Source organism: Lissotriton vulgaris, chromosome 1_2 (assembly GCF_964263255.1).
Source record: "Lissotriton vulgaris chromosome 1_2, aLisVul1.2, whole genome shotgun sequence".
Classification (NCBI taxonomy): Eukaryota; Metazoa; Chordata; class Amphibia; order Caudata; family Salamandridae; genus Lissotriton; species Lissotriton vulgaris.
The window spans coordinates 87,480,776-87,502,653 of record NC_141686.1 but is presented as its reverse complement, the minus strand read 5'-3'; the positions used below and the strand labels follow the sequence as shown (position 1 = coordinate 87,502,653).

Genomic DNA, 21,878 nt, shown 5'->3' with positions numbered 1-21,878 from the left:
CCAAGCCTTTGGGGCGTGGGAGGGCAATATACAAATTAAAGAAAAACTAGAAATCAGTGCTGAACAGAGCAAGTGAGAGAATACCGGTGAGTTGTATAAGTGATAAAAGGCATGAAAACAATATGGTGTGCCACATAAATGGAGTTGTACTGCACGCAGCAAGCAGTCCAGCACACAGCATTCCATTTAGTACATTATGAGAATGTGAGCCTCCTTGAGAGTGGAGCGGGTGATGTAGTATGGGTGAGACATGAAAAGTCTGAGATGTGAGGAGACAGGCAGAAGCTTGTGCATGACGTTCCTGGCTTTTGTTTCTTTGGAAAGATACTGGGGACCCTTAGGTACAAGTCAAAGAGAGAGAGATGCCTGGATGGAGAGTTAAAATGCTGGAAATTTAAGGCGGTTGGTAGGCCTAGCCACCCTGCCACAGCTTTATGTGAAAAGTACAGATGAAAATCCTAACTACAAAGTGCCACACACCTGTTTAAAAATACAGCCATAAACAGTGTTTGTATCAACTCCTGCACCGTCAACAACAGAGGACCTGTAATACTGATGAGCACAGAGTGTTTTAGGGATGGGCCCTTTGTGCTTCAATAATGGGCAGACATAAGGAACAGCAATGTTGTAGCCTAGAAGTGTAAATAACAAGAGAAGTGGGGGAGGGTCTAGGGGGCAATGTTTAGAGACCAGTTGTACTCCATACCCCTAAATCAGAACCTAACCAACTAAAGGAAGAACAACGGTCTGGGGAGTGTGACAGAAAGTACCTGTGTTAGAGCACATACAGTTCACCAGTTATACAGTAATGTATAACTGGTGAACTGTATGTACTCTAACACAGGTACTTTCTGTCACACTCCCCAGACCGTTGTTCTTCCTTTAGTTGGTTATAGCCTGGTAGTGTGCCACAGGTGACTACTTGCCTGAGAAGGGTGAAGATTTTAAATATATTTTTTTACAAGTACATAAACGTCTCTGATTATTGAAACATAGAATTTGATCTTAGAAAAAGACAGCTTGTTCCTTTAAGTCCATTTTCTACCTCTTCGCGACACACTGGCCCTACATGGTCTCAACCTTTCCCCTTCATTTTTCAGTACTGTGGCTCCCATATTTCATTTAAAAGAACTTTTAAAATACTCCATTTTATTCTATTTTTTCTGTCACTCATGCAGGCAGTATGTAACACGCACCCACATGACGTGCTCTGATTTGCACTAATCACTAACTGTCGGCACCCAAACAGATCTGCCACAGTCTGATTTTTCAACTATCGCAAATAGCTAAGGCATACTCAGATGACCCACACATCTCTTAGTAATCCTTAGAACATGTTCAGATGACCCACCCGTCTCTTAGAAATTCTTAGGACATGCTCAGATGACCCACACATCTCTTAGTAATCTTCAATGAATGCTCAGGTGACACACCCGTCTCTTAGTAATCCCTAGGGCATGCTCAGATGACCCACCCATCTCTTAGTAATCCTTAGGGCATGCTCAGATGACCCACCCGTCTCTTAGTAATCCTTAGGGCATGCTCAGATGAGCAACCCATCTCTTAGTAACCCTTAGGGCATGCTCAGATGACCCACCCGTCTCTTAGAAATTCTTAGGGCATTCGCAGATGACCCACGCGTCTCTTAGTAATCCTCAGGGAATGCTCAGATGACCCACGCGTCTCTTAGTAATCCTCAGGGAATGCGCAGATGACCCACTGTCTCTTAGAAATTCTTAGGACATGCTCAGATGACCCACCCCTCTCTTAGTAATCCTTAGGGCATGCTCAGATGACTCGCCCCTCTCTTAGACATTCTTAGGGCATGCGCAGATGACCCACGCGTCTCTTAGTAATCCTCAAGGAATGCTCAGATGACCCACATGTCTCTTAGTAATCCTTAAGACATGCTCAGGTGACCCACCCATCTCTTAGTAATCCTAGGGCATAGTCAGATGACGTACTCGTCTCTCAGTAAATCTTAGGGCATGCATAGATTTCCCATCATCACTTAGCAATCTCTTTGGATGGGAAAGAGTGGCCAGTGAATAAGATTTAACCGGGGCCAGGTTGCTGACACATTACCTGTGAGGTAGCCCTTGCCCTTCCCATACCACCCGTCATTTCCTTTACTCAAGGAAGGTAAAAAATTGAATGGGCATTGGCTTTTATCGCTCCCCTCCCCTCCCCCCACACTTGAAATGTATTTTCCTCAACAGAATCTGAGGATTACCTGGACATAAAACTTGCATCCATCCCATCATCTGACCATCTTGGGTGCGGTCCGACTATTCGTGAGCCTGGATGTCTGCTTGTGGTAACTCCCTTGATTAGTCTATGTACATGGGTATCTGTGTGTCTGTTGGTCGGTTTGCATGAATGAGTGCATGTCTTGTGGTCTGTGTACATGGGTGCCTGCACGTATGGCAGTCTGTGTGCATGGGTAGCTATATGTCTGGTGGTCTCTCTAGATCTATGTCAAAGGGAGCATAGATGTTCTGTGCCTGAATACGTATACACTATTCAAAAGCTACTCCCCATGTCTTTATCAGTGTTTTTTCCCATTACCTATCAATCCAATATATCTGTACAATACCAATCTCTAAATGTAGTCTGCGTGGTAAGCGTGGGAACATCTCTTGGACTGGAGTTCCTGGCTTGCTTAGCGAAGACAAAGGAATCTTTATGAGACTTTCTCTTAACATTACTTTATTGCTGTTGAATCTGTCAATTTTATTCTCTATAGACAAGCCTTTCCATTGTTGGGCACCTTTACAAAGGTTGCAGAAATTGTGAACAAAACTTTACAGAGCTAACGGAGGAAAATGGTTATATACTGCTTCCGGTGACCATAATCGAGCACCAATGGCTGATTTTTAAGCTATCTTGCCACTTTTTTTCTATAAGTCCTATGAAGGAATTGCCTATTGAAGCCAATCGAACTTTTCTCATTTTTGTATTGCCATAGGCTCGATACTCTGTCCGCTACACAGGATATTTACTAAATTTTAAATTTTTTAATGGCGATCTGATATTTTTTACAGTGTTTTTAGAGTTGAAGATTTTTGACGTCTAATTCAATTTCCATTGGAATCCCACTGCTGCTGCTGGGGCATGTGCCCAAGGTGCCTAAGCCATGTGCTACTCCCCACGGGTCTCTGTTGAAGGTTCAGTAGACCATGATTTTTCTGTTTTTGGTCACCTTGAGCCAATCGCTTCATGCTCTGAATCTCTCCACGGTCACTCATCCATTTTCATTTGTTGCACAGCGTGTGAGGTTTTTTAAATTTAATTTATTTTATTTACTTTATTATGTGTGAGGCTTATGAAACAGATTTGAATACAATGAAGATAGAATACAATCAAGTGTACATTTAGAGCTATCGAGTTGTCAGGGATCACCCCACATATGTCTTCAATTTTCTAAAAGGGTACCTTGCTCACCTCCTGCTCTTTGCTTGCTATATTTCCCCATTATCACAACTCATGAAAACATCTGGTGAACACCAACACCAGATGTTTCGTCAAATTTTTTCTCATCTGTTAATTACTGAGCAGAAAAACTCACATTCTGCTTGTCGTCACCGCCCTCACCCCAGCACCTCCCATTGTCAACCTACTTCTATTAGTAGAGAAGTAACGTTGTCCATGTCTATGTCTTTGACAGAGGGGAAAGCCAGCCCTCCGGAGGTGGTGACCGTGAGCACGGCTGTATCTGTGACTGTGGATGGGAAGACCGCCATTGCAGCAGGTAGGAGCTGGGTTATTTTACTTGACCGATCTGTGGACGGAGGGACGTGACACTGATGTGATATTAAACACGTGGAACCCATCAGTGTCAACCACATAGACCCAGGGAATATCAACAATCAAAAGTGATGGGGTTCTGGTGTGACACCATTTGTCATTGTTGGTGGGAAATATAATATCCATAGTCACTGTTCTGCACCATTACTCAAATGTAAGAACTGTCAGCAGAAAATTAGAGTTCCCCACTATGGGAGGTAGAGTAAGTCTGATGACTACCGCCAACGTAAAAGAGAATTCTGTAGGGCATGTTAATGCCCTCTTTCCATGACACTTAATTCACAGTGGCCAGCATGAAATGTGGCAGGTATGTTATCTGCAGTAGTCACATAGATCATACATCTATTGCCTGTAGCGCAGATGGTTCCACGTCATGGTATTATGACGTATCGCAATCAGAGGACGCCTATTTCTCAATGCATCTGTTCGAAAATTGTATTTGTAACTAGCACTGTGGCATTGACTATGGTGGTAATGTATGGTTGTATAATGTAATGACCTATGGAAGAAATCTCTATACATGTTGATCATCAATTGTACTGGATCTGAGGTAAGTTTGAGAACGTTATTATGGCTGAGCCAGTTTGTCTTCAATCTATAACTTGTGTGGATGTTTTAATTGTTGTTTATGGGGCTACTACAGGGAGTAGCTACCAATAGTGTAGCAGGTGCAGTGACACAGGAACCAAGGACCTTTGAGGCTGCATTTCTCTACCGAGCATGCGTGCAGTGTTTTTTTTCCCCTGCTGGTGTCAAGACGACTAAACTGCTGGTTACTGTCTGGCCATTGTAAACTACATGTGGTGAATACAAAATAGAGACAATAATCAGTAGAGGTGTAAGATGATGAATTCACTTGACAAGAAAGCTTGATTCGGCGCTCCTGCTGTTGATGGGCACTTTAACCACCGCGTCTTGACTGATCGCCTGAACTCTTCAATGGAGGTTGGAGCAAACAACCCACACAGCTGATAGTCCTTAGCTAGAACAGTTCAATCACTTAGAATTTGGAAAACATGAATAAATAAATGAACGAAAGAATAAAACACTGGGTGGATAAAGGGTTCCTTCCTTCCCCATTACTGTTTACCACACACATGTCCCTGCTGTCGGAATGATTCACTTCATGGTCTAGAGTCAGATACACTACGATGACCCGGGGAGTTTGGGTCTGTTTAGAAATATGAAGATGGGAGCACAATAACTCGGTTACTGAAACATACACTGGCGCCTTTTCCAGTTTTAAGTAATGGATACCCTAGACTTGCAAATCTAGTCAATAGAGACAATTTTACACTGTACACCGGCGCAAGCTGGATCTACAATAGTATATGAGTGTGTGGGGGGAGATCTATATTTGCAGACAGGACTTTTGTAAGTGGCGGTCCATGGAGTACATACTCACCCAGATCTCAACCTGGTCTATGGGTTATACTCCTGTTGTTATTTACTATAGTCCATGGAGTAAGGCACAGGATGATTTACCGTTAGGGCAAAGTGTAGCCGGAGATCAAGCAAATGTTCACTGAAAGGAGTCTTTTCAGTTCTTCCCTTAATTTCATCAGCAATGGCATCTGAGGAGACTGAAATAAGCACTGAAAAAGGCAACAGCTTTAGCTTTTTTAGGTCTGGCCTTTGAGACAGGATTAGATCAATTTCCAGGCCTCTCAGCTAGCTTTAGCTCTTTTCCAAAAAGAAGTCATACATGATATACATACATAAAGGGGCTTTTGGTCAGCAGCCTTCATCCATTGGTCTCTTGAACTATCATTCACATTTTTCTTCAACCACCACAGGACACATCATGGGTCAGTGGGTCAGTCCACTTCACCCATTGGCTGCCTTCACTTTGAGTGACTACACAAAGTTTGAGCACATTGTTCACATCCGCATAAAAATAGTTCCTTTCTGTTCAGAGACAAAGCTCTTCCAATGTGTGCTTTTTTCAATTGCTAAAGCTCGTTTTACTGGTGGCAGGATTTTCTCACACACACGCTTATACATGTACACATACGCATGTCAAAAATATCACTCACAGCATGGTAGATAACCCTTGTTTTATCAAATACATAGAACAGTTGATGCAGAGTTGGCAGAAATCCAAGTTCCTTTCAAACAATCAAAACAGGTATATACCAGTTTGCGTCTGATACCCTGGACAAGTACAGTACATGTGGCTGTCATACAAGCTACCCTAGCACACAGAACAGATACAGCAGGACAGCAGCAATGCAGGCTTGCTGCACACACAACAAATGTACAGTAGGAGCAAGCAACAGCAGTAAAGTCTTCCTTGCACATGTCAGACACATACAGCACAAACAGCAGACACTACACGCTTCACACACAACCTCACAACATGTATACATACAACTTAAGCAGCAACAGTGCAAACATCACTACACATATGACAGGCTCAGTTTAACATTCTACCCTATCTGGTTTATGTTCCTGGCAATTATGATAGATTTTTATTTTCTCGTTTTAGATTTGGAATTTTTCATAGACTGGTTAGTTTTCCGACTGTAAACGACTGGTCGCATGTTAACAGCCCTGTCCCTGTGACGATGTGTCGCTCCAAAGCACCATGCATGTTCGTTTTTTCTGTAAATTCTATAGATCCCTTAGATGTAGTATCTTATTACCCTTACTGAGAGAGATGGGCCTGCGTCAATGTCGTTTGGCTATGTTAAGTACTCAATATTTGGACAATCACCGATCTGTTGCTATAGTTACAGTGTTCTTGAAAAGAGTGATATATTGTAGAAAAACAATGATTACATAGTGTATTTTAATTAGAGAAAGGATTCCTCAAACGGAATTTTGCCATCAATGAATTATTTTGTATATACTCTTTTTACCTTTTTTGTCATAACACCGTGATATTGTAAAATGATATTGTAAATGTATTCAAATGAACTGAAATGTAATAATTCTGTTAATTATGTATGCTTTTATGATTGCTTTTAACAATCGAATGAATCAATATTTGATTGATTGATTGACAGGCTCAGTCAGGCAAAACTAGTCAAGCTTCCCTCACACACAACAGGCGTTATGCAGGAAGTAGCAGTGCTAACTTCACTCATCCACAAAACAAATGCAACATGAATAGAAGTGCAACTTTCCATCTCACCCCCAAACATAACAGTTATAACACACGTGCCAGAGTGCACATTTCTCTAATGCACAGATGACATGTATGACACAGGAGAAGACCTCTGAATTTTAATCAATATTTCTCTTTTTCACTAACAACCACACACACACACACCGCATGACAGAAGATGTGCAAAACATCCCTCATGCAGAGCAGCTTTGACACAGAAAGCAATAGTGCACGCTTATTTCACACAATCGGAAAGGTTAGAGATCAGACAGCTACAGCACAAGCTATCCTCACACACAAATACACTCAAGCAGGCAAAATCATGCATGCACACATGGACGGATATACTTACACCGGGTACAACAAATGCACCAGCAGTGCTACGTTTCCCTATACAAATAGAAGGGTACAGGACAGTGAGCAGCAGGGAAAACTCCCCTCACCCACAAACAGAATGTACCACAAACAGAACAGCTGCTCATGCTTCATATATAGAGAGTGGAGCCAGTGAGCCTCATTTACAAGGCTATTGCGTCGCCGATGCGTCACTATTTTTGACCCACCAGCGGTGTATTGTGCTTGCCCATATTTGCAAGGCCATGTAAAGTCACCCTGCGTCACTTTTAATGGCCTTGTAAATATGGGCCCATTACATGCATTACTCTGCATGAAAGGGGCGTTCCATGGATGTTGCTGTGGGTGTTCCCACGCAACACCATGGGACCTGACCCATTCCCAGATTTACAAAGTTTTGTAAAGCTAGGAATGAGTCAGAATCCTACGCCTCCCCAGGGGAGGCGTAGGAGTGACGCAACAAGGAGAAATAGCATAGAAAGAGGCAAAGGCCATCCATGATTATTTTTGTGCAGGAAGGTGTCCCTTGCAGCACAAAACCAATCATCCCCACAACACAGGTGCCCTTGCACCATGACGCAAGGGTACATGTCCCAGTGCATGGCAGCCAATTGTGCCCCAGCGCAGGGAAAACCACACAAATGCATCCTATTGTTATTAATTCGACACATTCCTGTGCTTTTAAATGTACCCAGCTCAGCACAGCAAAATGGCTTGCAGCTCTGCTTGCGTTATGTTTTTGTAAATGAGGCCCAGTATGTATTAGACACTGTACCCTGTTACACAAATAGAACACATACACAACCACCAGCAATAGCACAGGCACACACGTGACTGGAAAAGTGCAGAATGCTGCATCACCAGCTACCTACAAATACAGAACTGATACTACATACTCATTAACTGTGAACTTTTCTTATACATGCGTCACAGATACAGCACACTCATCAGATAAACAGACCTAAAACAAGTACTGCAAAACAGCAGTAGTGCAAACTTCCATCGGATGCAAAACAGGCGTAACACATACAACAAGGCTGCAAACCTCTCCTGCACCCGGGGCGGATGTAACAGAGCAATGTAGAGAAATGCCTCTTTTTGCATGATCACCCCCAAAGTTTCGGACTGATGTTGCTGGTCTCTCGACTCTAAGAATGCACTGAGGCCTGCTAACTCAACCTCAGTCCAGTGTTCTGACACTACAAAGTACATTTGATTGCCTTATACCCAATTGGTATAGTTTTACTAGTATATGGTACCAGTGGTACCCAGGGTCTGTAAGTTAAAGTGTCACACGAAAGCTGCTGCACCTATTGTGCCACCCTGGATGTGACAACATGCAGACATCTCTCTCATCCTGCCACTGCAGCCTGGCAGAACAGTTTTAAACTGCTAACTCAACTTTGCCATTTAAACTAATGGCAAAGCCCAAACCTCCCTCTTTAATATCTATGTCACCCTTTCCGCAGGCTATTGGGTCCTTAGGCAGGGTGCTGTATAGTAAAAAGTAGGGCATGTATTTTTATACGTCCTAAGAGTAAAAACTCCAAATTGTCATCTTAAGTGTAGAAACTTTAGTAGCCTCTTTGGCGAGTACAGGTTTACACACTGACAACTCAGCTGTGCTAACTTTTGAATGGGACTATTAAAGTTGATATTTCAAAGTATCAAAGTGGTCATTGCAATGCACCTGGCTTGATTCCCAAGTTAAATTGTATGTAATGTTTTAAGACAAGCAGCTTTTATAAAGTTGCTACTCTATTTCCCAAGTCTTCCTGAGGCCGCTCGCAGATGGTGATCACAAGACAGCCTTCTGCTTTCCAGGTGAGAAGTGTGAACGACTCCCAGGAGTATGAACACTCGAGGCCTGTCATTGGAAGAGATGTTGCCTCTCCCTGGCAGGAAACTTGACAGGGTAAATGTAAATGTCAAGGTATTTGTAGAGCGCACTGCCACCAAGTGGTTTCCTGGCGCTATTACTCATACCGCTGTGGAACCCTTCCTGGCTGGGCAGAATAATGCACTTTGGGATAGCTAGTTGCAGCATATCGCAGGAATTAGGCAACAAGCTTGAAGAGTCATTTTAGCCCTTTGGCTAGTAACCACTCCTTCCCCAGAGGCTACTTTGTGTGGATAAATATGGCTCCCCTGGCACCCAGATCTCAGATTACATCTGGACTCAAGAAAAGACTGAAAAAAGGCTGCCCACTGTCCCCTGGACTTGGCAAAGAAAAGCTACACCGAAGAGTTGAATGCACCTGCTGATCCCTCAGCTATCAAAGTGAGGACTAAGCCTGTAGTGCCTGGCTCATGACAAGGTTGCCCCTGAGCCCCATTCAGAAGAGGTGAAATTCAGGAATATGTTGGCTGACTTCCTGTTACTGGAGGTTGGACAATGCTATCCTTGGTGAGATAACAAGATAAACCTTTCTTGTCCATTTAATTGTGTGCACAAGGGTATCACCTTCTGATCGTTGGTGTGCATAAACAAAAATTGTAGTACCCTTGAAGCCTGGGAATGGGGGCCCCTTCGTGCACCACTAGATGTCCCAAAACAGTAGTTTGAGCTTCAAGTCATCTAAAGTTCATAGATTTAATAACTTGTAAATATACACGCTTGAACTGCGATGAAATTCTCATAAATTTAATTTTCTCATGATGATGCATTAATTTTCATCACTGAATGCATTAAATTTTAGTTATCCCTTTTGCTTCGAATAGTAAATGTATTACATTTATTTTTTCCAACGCCTTCTGGGTGGAACACTTCTTCAGGGATATTAGTTTGAAGAAACAAATCATAAAGAGCAAAGTAAAGTGCATTGTTCCTTAGGCACATGATCAGATTCATTTATGTAAAAAAAAAAATATTATATACATGATTTTTTTTAACTTTATTTTTATTTTTTATTGACAATTAACACAAGTCATGACAAACATTATATACAGAAAAAGAATAAAACTGACCAGTAACAAACTAAAGATAATTTAGAGTACACAGAAGAACGATCCAACCAAACAAACTGACAAGAGTTGATAAATTAAGACTTATACAGTATTTAGAAAGCCAGGTAGACTGGGCATAAAGGAGACGAAAATGGACAAAAGCATAGAACATATCTGTACAGTGATACATTAGTCAAACCCCAGTGTGACCTTCAACCATTAGACCACTCCTTGATGGGAGCCCATATTCTAGTTCCCAGTTCCCGCCTCTTTTTCCCCCTTAAAAGATAAACAGAAGCCTCCAAATTATACAATGCAAGCATCCTCGCTCTCCAATTGAAAAAAGTTGGAGCTTCTGGACTGATCCATTGAGATGTAATACAAAATTGTATCATTGACATTGCTAGAAAAAGAAAAGCAACAGTATACCTAGATCGCCCTGCCGCCCCTGTACAGTCACACCCCATTATCACGAATTCCGGGGAGATTTGAACCGGAGTCTTTAAGAATACGTTGATAAAGTGCTCTACTTCTTGTAGGAATTCTCCTAACCTAGGACATAGATAAACCATATGGACTGCATCTGCCGCTTGGAGCCGGCACCTGGCACAGCTATCACCCTTCCTTCCCTCCCTCTTTGCTTTCTTTGCAGGTGTATAATACAAATCAAACATCGCCATATAGCATTGCGTCTCTAAGCTACCAGAAACTAAAATTTGATTTGCTAGTTCTAAGCAAACCTTGTATCGATCCCCATCTTACCAAATGTAACCTCCCACTTAGTATCCTGCGCATCGAGATCATCTGGGAGGGAGGAAAGAAGATACTGAAGAAAGAAGGTACCTATTCTTGCTTTCTTTTGGACTAATTCAATCATATTTATCTTTCCGAGCTTTGTAGCTATCTCATTACAAGGTTTATCGAAGAAGTTTCTGATCTGCAAATATTTACAAAAATCGTGAGAACGCAAATTAAACTTCTCCCTAAGATAAGAAAAGAATGCTGTTTGCCCACCCGAGCACAAATCACCAATGACCTGTAAGCCCAATAACTGCAATCTGAAAATAACCTGATCCTGAAAAATCACAGGGAGCATTCCAGCTGCGGAAAAGGGCGTATATATATATTAAGGTTTGGAATTTCAAGCCAACGATGCATCTTCCGCCAGATCGCAAACACAGCCTGAATTACTTTAAGCCTTGTTTTTTTTAAATAACTCAGTTTGAGGATCCGGACTGAGATACCTTTGGCCGCATTACTCAAACTTATTTTATAGATAGTAGGCCTATTAGCCAATGGGATCTCAGCCCTATCTCTGACTAAAAGTATTCCAAAATGTTGCACCATAGCTGACCAATAGTTCATAAAAATATTAGGAACTGCCCACCCCCCACGAGCTCTAGGGAGACACATCCATTTAGCCGCCCTACGTGGTCGACGATACCCCCAGAGAAACCTAGAGCAGGTCCTCCTGGCATTGCTCATGATACCTGAGAGAATTCTAGCGGGATGGTTCTAAACAGGTAGATTAATTTGGGAAGGACCAGCATTTTAAGAATATTGCAGCGGCCATACAAAGAAAGATGCAAGTGATCTAATTTTTCGAGTTTAGTATTGATGGATTTAACCACTGGGAGCATATTCATATCTGGGATAATAACTACTGAAGCTGTCATTTTGACCCCCAAATACGTCGCTTCCGTGACAAGAGAGACATCCGAGGGACGCCTAAAAGCTGAGTGTAAAATCTGCGTCTTATCGACGTTCAGCTTGTATCCTGATGATAATCCAAATTGGTCTGCAATAGTCACAAGCGCCAAAGAGGCATCCCTTGTCAACATCACAATGTCGTCCGCACAAGCCAGCGTCTTATAATCTGTACCATTGACCTGCAAAATATTTGGGTGCTCTTCTATTTTACTCAAGAACGGGTCAATGTACAGAGCAAAAAGCAGCGGCGAACACGGACATCCTTGCCTAGTGCCCCTGCCGATGTTGAATAACCTAGTTTCCTGCCCTAAGATGCAAATTGTTGCCACCGGGGAGATATACAGTGCTTGCAGAGCCCGTATAAATTCCACACTGAATCCCTTCCAGTGAAGCACTACCCACAAATAGCCCCAGGAGACCCTATTGAACGCCTTCTCAGCGTCCAATAGGATCACTCCCATGGCAGACTCCGTGACTTGTGCCCAATCCAGCAAAGCAATAACCCGCCTTACCAGATCGGCCGTGTCCCTAGCGGGGATAAATCCGTGTTGCCATATAGACACTAATGGGGTGATAATTTCAGCAAGCCTGGATGCTAAAATTATCGAATATATTTTACTGTTTGTATTAATTAATGAAATAGGACAATAAGATGATGGGTTTAGCTCAGGCTTGTCTTTCTTTTTAAAAAGCACTATAGTCGTTTGCCTCCATGATTCCAGTACAATGCCCATCTGAGCATCCCTAAACACTGATAATACATCCTGCCGAATTTCTTGAGGAAAGGTCTTATAAAATTCTAACGGAAAGGCATCCGGACCGGCTGCCTTCCCATTAGCCAAAGATTTAATAGCCGATACAACCTCTTCCAATACTATTGGGGCTGAAAGAGCTTCGTTTTGATCTATTGTGACCTTAAAGGTATCCACGGCCCGCAAAAATGCTTCAACCAGAGACTCGATAGATGTCATGACCCTGTCTTCATTATAGAGCAGTGTGTAAAACCTTCCGAATACATCCATAACCCTCTCCTGAGTGTCCTGAACCTGGCCATGATGATCCAAAACACTAGTAATCCTATTTGCCACACTTCTCTGCTGGAGCCTTTTGGCGAGAACCCTGCCACAGTTTTCACCAAATGCATACATCGCTGCGCGATATTGAGTGTATTTTGCCGCCAAGTCCTTCCCTAAAAACTCTAATACCTTAGACTTAACCATTGCCAATGTCTGTTGACTTTGGCCGATATTAAGACCATCTTGATTTTTTGCGTCAACTCCATCTCTGCAATACGTAACTGCTCTATACGACCCCTCATCTGCTCATGAATAGTCTTCTCCGATAGGCAGCGAAGCTCTTAGTATCTCCCCGCATCGCAGCTTTAAATGTATCCCATACTATACTGTCTGCAGCGGTCTTTTGATTGATACTGAAAAATTCCACTATCCATTTGGACATATGATCCTGATAAGACTTATCCAGAAGAAGTTTTCTTTCAAAAGCCCACGGTCTAGGGGCTCTGCCCAACCTCCCCCACGGAAACTCAACTATCACTGGAATATGGTCTGATAAAATTCTCAGGGGAAGTTCCACCGAAGCCTCCCTTACCAGCTCATCAGATATAAAAAATGAATCCAGCCGTACCATTTTATTATGGGGGGCGGAGTAATACGTAAAGCCATCCTCAGATTTTTTATGCATGTGCCAGACATCAACGAGTCCATGCTCGGACACTAATGTCTGGAGAGCCTGAAATACCCTTGGCTTCCTTCCATGATATTTTGGATTTCCTAGAAGATTAAAATCAGATGATGAATGACTATTCATATCCCCACAAACAATCATTGGTTGCGTCACAGTGTCAGTTCCACATTTAAACATTTCAGAGTGTCCGGGTCATCTAAATTGGAACCATGTATGGAGCAAATAGACATAGATCTATTATTGATCAGAATTTCAGCTACCGCCCATCTTCCAGCTCCATCCACTTTTACTTTTCTACGAATCCCAACCCCTGACCTTAACAGTATGGCCACACCTCTAATCATTGATGACTGTTTTGTGTAAGGTACTAGATCAAACCCTATCAATTTCAAACTTCCCCCAAGGGACATGTGTCTTTTGTAGAAATAAAATATCAGGTTGGATGTTTTGTAGGACTTTAGAAAGAAGCGCCCGCTTCTTACCATCATTTAAGCCACAAATGTTCCATGTAGCTATACGCAGTCTACCTTGGACCATTTAAACAAAGCTTGAATTCCAATCTCCACTTATCACTAAATACTACTATGAAAGCACCAATATTATTTATTATACACTCTGTGTCTCCAGCATCAACATCACTAATGTTACAATTGTCATGACAAAAAATGAAAACCAAACCCAATACACCAAGAACCCTACCTTTCCCTTCCCCCTCCCCACCGAACCTTCCCTCATCCCCTATCCCTCCCCCAGTCCCTCCTCCACCCCTGCACTACACCCCCCTGATGAGGCATCAGGACCTAGGTCCTTGTGATGGTTAATGAGCTGGCTACCCACTGCTCTCCCCTGGATCCTTCCTCCCGTCTTAGCCAAGAAAAACCCTACGGGGGGAAGAAATCAAAAAAGTTAAAATAAAGTACGTCAGTCGCACACCCCCCTCATCTATCCCTGAGGAAAGTAAGACCACTGTGATAATGAACAACAATAAAGCATAAAAAAGAGCAAAATAAGCCTAGAGAGAGTCCAAAAATTCCTTTGCCTGAATTTCAGAGAGGAAAAATCTCGACTGACCCTGATAGATTATTTTCAGCTTTGATGGAAAAAGCAAAAAGGCTTGTGCCCCTTTTGCTTGGAATGCAGTTATCAGCTGGCGAAGCTGCCACCTCCGCTCAACTGTTGCCTGACAAAAGTCTGGTCTGGCAAAAAACTTGTAATCTTTCCCTGCTCTCTTCCTATCTGGTCTTGCTAAGTTATAGACTCCCTCACGAGCTAGAAAATTATTTAGGCAAATCAATATAGCCCATGACTTGTCCGAGGCTGAGCCAAACCTCTGCTTTGGCTTGAAAGGAAAACAATGTGCTCTTTGGACCTCCGAATGCCAATCCCACTGTTTTAAGTCCAGAAATGCTTCTGTAAAAAGTTTGACGACAAATTGTCTGACATCGGACCCCTCTCTCCTTTCCGGAATTCCTAGAATTCTTAGATTGTTCCTCCTGGTTCTGTTTTCAAGGTCCATTAGCTTCCAGATCATATCATCCCTTTGTGCCTTGACCATATCCGTAAGACCCTTTTGTATTGCCAGATCAATATTCCACGGCGGAGATCCTTTCCTCCGCTTCTACAATTCTAAAGGCTGTATCTGAGCACGTTTTAGCCACTCTCCGGATTGAATTCTGCATCTTGCGGCACGCCCCTTGTGTACGAGAACTCTCCTGGCGCGTCTCTTCCCGATGGGCCATAATGGTCTGATAAATGGTTGACAGCGTTATTTCAGCCGGAAGTGCCTCAGCAGCATTTATGACTTTAGGGACCTCAACAGGGGAGCCAGGCTGGGTAGAAAATGAATAATCCCATACCATTGAACCTGCTGATCCCATCAGACCAAATATTTTATTGAATACAAGCCCCTCTTGTTCACTTGATTTAGGTCTTACAGATTTACAAACAGTTCCATCCCCTCGGGATAGGAGTTCGACCTTTTGTGCTTCCCCAAACTGCCAGTCAGTTAAAATCACTGTCGTTGTCATCATCTGTCCATTCTTTATTAAGATCTTCCTCCTCTGAGGACCCTGTATGGTCCGACATAGAATAAAATGCATCCGCCCCTTCAGTCTCTTTACTTGAACCGCTACCATCAGCAAGGGCTTTTGAACTACATTTTTGTACCTCTGGACTTACACCCCCAATGACCTTACTAAGCGCTTCCATATTCTGTTAACTTAGCTGGTCCCCCATGGACCCATCAGAAGAATGAAAAACTACATCTCTCACAATCCCCTTGGTTGAAAGAGATGTTGCAGCATGGAATTAGTTTTTCTCTTTGGGAGCTAACTCAGGGATGCCTCCATTTTCACTATCGGGTAACACCGGTAATGCTTTGCTTTCAGAACAGATCGCCATCCGATCCCCAGCCTGCTTGACATGAGGGGGCCCATTACGCTCTGGGGCAGAGACAGATGGCTTTTTCTTGGGAGCGCTACTGGGTAATCCTGCCTTCGGATCTATCCTTTCAAGCTCATCAGGACTTGCTGGTTTCCCGGCAGCCCCCTGCTCCCACTCCCGCTTACTCGGACCCCCGCTCACCAGAGTTTCAGGCTTCTTTGATTTCCCCGCTTGTAACTTGAACATCAAGGAGAGCGTCTGCTTTGTTTTGCTAGCAGCCACCTGGATCTGGCCCACGGCTCCTACAGCCGTCTCCTCTTCTCTGCAGGATACTTGCAGATCCTTTCCTCCGGTAGTGACTTTCCCAGGGCTCCCCATCTGCGCAGTGACAACGCAGGTTTTCAGCATCTTCGGCGGCGCTTTTGGGCTCATTGCGCCGTACAGACACCAGGACGACCAAGGGAGGCAAAGCCAAGCTGGGAGCAATCCAGGTAAAGGTATTTTGGTTAATGTAGTTATTTCTGCCCGTAGTTGTGCTAATCGCCAGAACATATCCTTAGATGATGCCGCTTAATCTTTACGCTGCCTTCTGCTACTTTTATATCAAAGTGGTCCCTTTGCACGGGTGGAAATAGCCAGGAGAGCTCCAAACGCCAGCTCACACAGCCGAGTGACCAGCCGCCATCTTGCCCCTCATATAAATGATTAAAAGAATTTAAAGATATTGGCAACTACTCTGTGATCATAGTATACAAAACTAGGGCGTTGCCACTGATATGTGTATCAAACAGCAATTCAACTTTCATAAAGGCCAGTGTTGTGACAAAAACATAATGCAACAAAGATAGAAATAATACGCACTTCAATTTACATGATGTTCCTTAGAGTTCTTAGCAGTTCAATCGAAAGTCACTAAAATTACAGTGAGAGGTCCTATAAAGGTGCTGCATCTTTGATGTATAAGAGAGACCTAACTCGTTTAAGCAAATCGTGTTAACAACCAACAAACTGTGCAGTTCTAGAACGAAACAATAATGGAATTACCAAGACAAGATTTGTGAGATGAAACAAAATATAAGGATAAATAGGTGTTGTTAGAATTAGGGGTCTCTGGTTGGCACAGGTAGGTACTTGTGACAAGCGGGGACCCTCTCCTCTAGTCAGGGCAAGGGAATTACTCTCTCAAAATAACCCCTGCTCACCCTCTAGGCGGCGTGGCGCGAGCAGTCAAGGCTTATTTCAGAGGCAATGTAAGTTAAGCAGTTGTGACCACATACAGTAACCCAGTGACAACACTACAAATGGACACCACACAGGTTTTATATAAAAAATAAGTCTACTTTATCTAGAGTTATCACAAGACCAATAAACGACAAAAAGAATCCACAGTCCTATTAAGTTTCAAGAGTTCAGGTTAAAAAGGCGTAATACAGGTTCTGTGCGAGTCGGTAGCCTTTTCCGGCTACAGCGTTGCTGAAAAGAACACAGAGTCTAGCAAATCCAGCAGACCGCGTCGGCATGGGCCCACTCAATGGTCGACAGACTCAGTCACAGTACCTTTTACTTGGGGCAGCCGGCACGGATGTGCGAGTCGGTTCCGGTGATCGTCGCGGTTTTAGAAAGTAAGCGTTGCAGGATGCGTTGTCCCTCGATGCGGTGCAGGCAGCGGCCCGTTGACAGAGTCAGTTGATCCAAGGCTTGCGTTGCAGGGCGAGACGGTGCTTCGATGCGGTGCTTGCAGCTTGCGGTGCGGAGAACGAGTCGGAGTTCGGGAGCTGGCGTCGGTCAGTCCGGACAGCGGTGCGAGTCAGGCGGTGCGTTGCAAAGCGTGCAAGGTGGTGCCCAACTCCGGTGCGGTCATCGGACTCGAAGACAGCAGCAGTGACCGCGTCGGTCAGACCAGTTCAATTCGGTGTAGCGAGGCGTTGCACGTCGCGGTGTCCTTCCAATCGCGGTGCAGGCTACGGCTCGTTGACGGAGTCGGTGAGCGCAGAGCTTGCGTTGTTCGAGGCGGACGTTGCTTGGTGCAGTGCCTAAAGGCCACCGGGCCGGTTGTGAGAGTCGGTCACAGCTCCCTGCCTCTGTAGCCACTTGTTTCCAGCAGCAATTCACAAAGGCTGGTGAAGTCCACTGGTCCTGGGACTTCGGTCAGGGGGCAAGATCTCTTCCAAGCCCTTGGAGATCTTTGCACAAGTTGAAAGAAAAGTACAAAGTTCTTTCTCCTCTCTTTGACAGTCATGCAAGCACTGCAGCCCAATCCCCCAAGCAGCACTTCAGCTTGGGAATAGTCTCTCCTCAGTTTCTTCATTTTCCTTCTCCTCAGCAGAGGTTTCGTCTTGTAAGTCCAGGAGTGATCTAATTTCTTGGGATCAGGGTCCCAATATTTATACCCCAAAATCCTTTGTTCTCTGAGGGGAGAGGGGCCTGTGCCCAGTCCAAACCAGTTCTGAAGCATCTCTTTACCAGACTTCTCCTTTCCTTTCACAGTGCAGGGCAGGCACATCAGACGCCCCACAGGAGGTGGAGCCAGCATTGTGGAATGCAAGTACAGTCCTGGAGCACTATGTTGATAGTTTTCCCTCTCTTCTTTCAGTGTGTAGGGCAGAGACATCCGACGCACCACAGGGGGTTGAGCCAGCACTGTGGGGGGTGGGCACAATCCTATTCATGTCTCGGGTGCAACTCCTCCCTCCCATCTAGATGTAGATCTCTCTATTCACCACTGGGCAGCCCCAGCCTGTCTCCTGGAATTCCCCAGCCCTGTCACACACAAACCCAGACAAGTAATACTCAACCTCGCAGAGGCAGGCTGAAATGGTTAGGCAAGAAAATACCTTCTTTCTAAGAGTGGTATTTGCGAACACAGAATATTAAAATAAACTTCACTAAAACATGTATTCTATTATTCTGAGTCCAGGCATACTAAACTCGAATTTCTACCATGTTCTCTGAGTCTGCTAGGATTAGAAAGTGTAATAATTCTACAGCCCATTCTAGCCTATGGAGAACAGGTAGCCTTGCATTAGTGAAAAACGAAAATGGCTGTAATTCACTATTAGAACATGCCACACACATCAGGGCTTGTCCTGCCTTATACTTACAATGCACCCTGCCCGTGGGCCTACCATAGGGGTGACTAATATGAAGTCAATGGAAGGTTTAGGGACTGGCAAGTGGGTGCACTTGCCCAGTCAGCATGACAGTACCAGACTGCACGCAGGCTCTGCAATGGAAGACCTTAGACTCGTTTTACACGGCCGCTTCTGTGGGTGGCACAACCAGTGCTGCAAGCCCACTAGCAGCATTTGGATTTACACGCCCTGGGCACACTCACTGCACTGTACTAGGGTCTGACAAGTAAACCAAATATCCAATCATGGAACCACTAATCAATACATACATTAATTTACAGTAGAGAGAGCATATGCACTTAAGCACTGAACAGCAGTGGTAAAGTGCCCAGAGTCATAAAATAGCCAACAACAGGTCAAAAAAATATAGGAGGGAGGCAAAAAGTTCAGGGATGACCCTGCAAAAAGGGCCAAGTCCAACAGGTGTGAAAGCGTGTTCTGAGATATGCTGCATGTATCATGATAAAGGTGTGTGCCACTCTGCTTAAGTCAAAAGCGTCTCGGTAACAACGAGCATATGGCATTTTTATGGATATTATGGGTACGTAAATACGTATAGTCATCAGTGGAACTTCTGGATATACACTCTGTTGTATCCTGAGCTGAATGTGAAGATCGTGAGTCTGTAATGTTGGTGGAGAAAGACAGTAAAAGCGTAGACCTGAGCAGTTCAAAACAAAAAATAAAGGAGTAAGCACTGCTTAAATCAGCATGCAAGTATTTCTGTAAATAGTGTAGAAACGTGAAACGCACTCGGTCATTAGTTAAAACTTATGAACAGGTGCTACATAGCTCAAAACCTCCTTTTGGGGCATCTAGTGGTGCACGAAGGGGATGCTATTCCCAGGCTGGGAGTGCATTACAATTTTGAGTTCCTGTTACAGCATCATGACCACAAAAGCTGAAGAAGCCCGACCTGCCAGCCAGTAGTCTCAATAGCCTGATCATCACTCACCGCCGACGTACAGGCCAGATGACCAAGTACCGACACTCAAAAGTTGCATCTGAGTCTACCGAACATAACAGAGTGCAGTTTGGTCACCTGAGATGGACACTAGCCTTCATCAAAGGGAACCATTGGTTTCGCTGTGACTGGAGACCAGTAGTCCAGCAACAACTGGATGTTTGCAGGAGCAAAGATTACTTTAGGTGATGTTGACCCCTGTGGCCAAAGCCACCACAACTGGACCATGGACCAAAGAGTAGCCCCAGGAAGACTCCCGTTGACCACACAGCAGCCTCAGCATCTTACGGCATCTTCAGCATCCTGTATCCCTTGCATCAGGATCACTCCATTGCAGTCTATAGTGGTTTGCCCATAGAACCTGGAACTGGACTTGAGACTGCTTTGGCGCCCGGGTAACTATCTTACTACTCCTCATTAGCCCCCCTGACATTCCCTCTGTCAGCTTTGGTCACCCATCGCAGACTGGAGTAGCCAAACCAAACTCTGTAAAAGTTTTACAAAGTTTCCAAACTTCGCGGTTTCCAATGCTTGCTCACATTTTGGATTGAAAAGCTGAGATCTGCATTTCAATTAAAAATCTATATCTCCAGAACACTCCAGTGGATTATATTCATTTTATTGTCTAAAAATTCCAAAAAAACAACAATGTGGTTTTATAAATTGGTATTGGATTTCTGTTGTGTTGCATGACTTTCTTATTCTGTTGTTTTAGTACATCTGAATGCTTTACACTTGTTCCTTTGTTTAAGCCTGACTGCTCGAAGCCACTGCTACCAAGAGTTGAGCTATTTTTATCGCCCTATTTACAAAGTGGTGCTAAGATGTATTAGCGCATACTAGCACCCGTTTTCCAGACGCCTCGCTTTGCATCTCTAATGAGATGCAAAGATTTTGTTCTGTTCTTTTTCATCTTAGCTGTGCCCCACAAAAAATGTTGCTCTAATATTAGCTCCTGTTTTAAGGGGCTTGGGACTTGCCATGGTCATTCTGTGTATTTCAGTAATCATTATGTGGGGAGGTATGAGGAGCCGGTGAAAGAGGGAGGGGCTTTGGTAAATAGTTACTGTATTTGCATTTATAAATACAGTTTGCTTGTGTATAGTTGTGTGCTAGCCCACTGCTTTCCATCAGGCATACCTAGTTGATCACTGTCTGCTCAAGAAATGCAGTTATTTTTGTAGTAGGACCCTCAACCACTCTAGTAGTGGCATGATTCATCCACATGTCTCATCCTGGTCCTTACATACAATGGTTAAAAATATAAAACATGGGTAGAAATAGGGAGTAATTGCCCTGTCGTCAAAAATATTGTGGCGGGGGGAAAAGCAACCAGTAATAAAGCGGGTTGCTTAAGGTATTTTTATTTGCAAAGACCCCGGCTTCTTTCAATTATTCAAAGTGCTCCCTGAAATAGGGTTGAGCCCATCCTGGTTGTTAGGGACCATGATGAGTCCCATTGATTTCCATAAAGGAGGATCAGTGTGCTATGCTTGCATCAGTGTGCACTGCAGCACTGTGCACATTTATGTACAGCATGGAGAACATGTTGGTGAGAAGACAGAAAGTGTGGAGAGTCCTGTATCCCCCTACCCTAGGCTGAGCAGAGAAGCCGTGGTGCAGGACACTCTGTTGTCTTCGCTAAAATACTAGCATTTGGTCAAGTCTTCTGTTCTGGCGAGATTACTTTCCAGAGAGCAAAGAGTACAGAACAAAACAGTGTTGCTGGCACTGGCCATATGAAAACCGAATACGACCATGCAATTCAATT

At 43.9% G+C, this 21,878-nt stretch overlaps 1 protein-coding gene across 1 annotated transcript in view; it reads left to right on the top strand.

Annotated features, from left to right (window-relative positions):
• The window catches only part of LOC147733967 (voltage-dependent calcium channel subunit alpha-2/delta-4-like), a 961,982-nt gene that overhangs the window by 544,946 nt on the left and 395,158 nt on the right, over positions 1-21,878 (top strand). Inside the window, exon 26 of the mRNA XM_086952873.1 lies at positions 3,668-3,751. Within this exon, the coding sequence (XP_086808999.1) occupies positions 3,668-3,751 (84 nt within the window). The remainder of the gene's footprint in view (positions 1-3,667; positions 3,752-21,878) is intronic.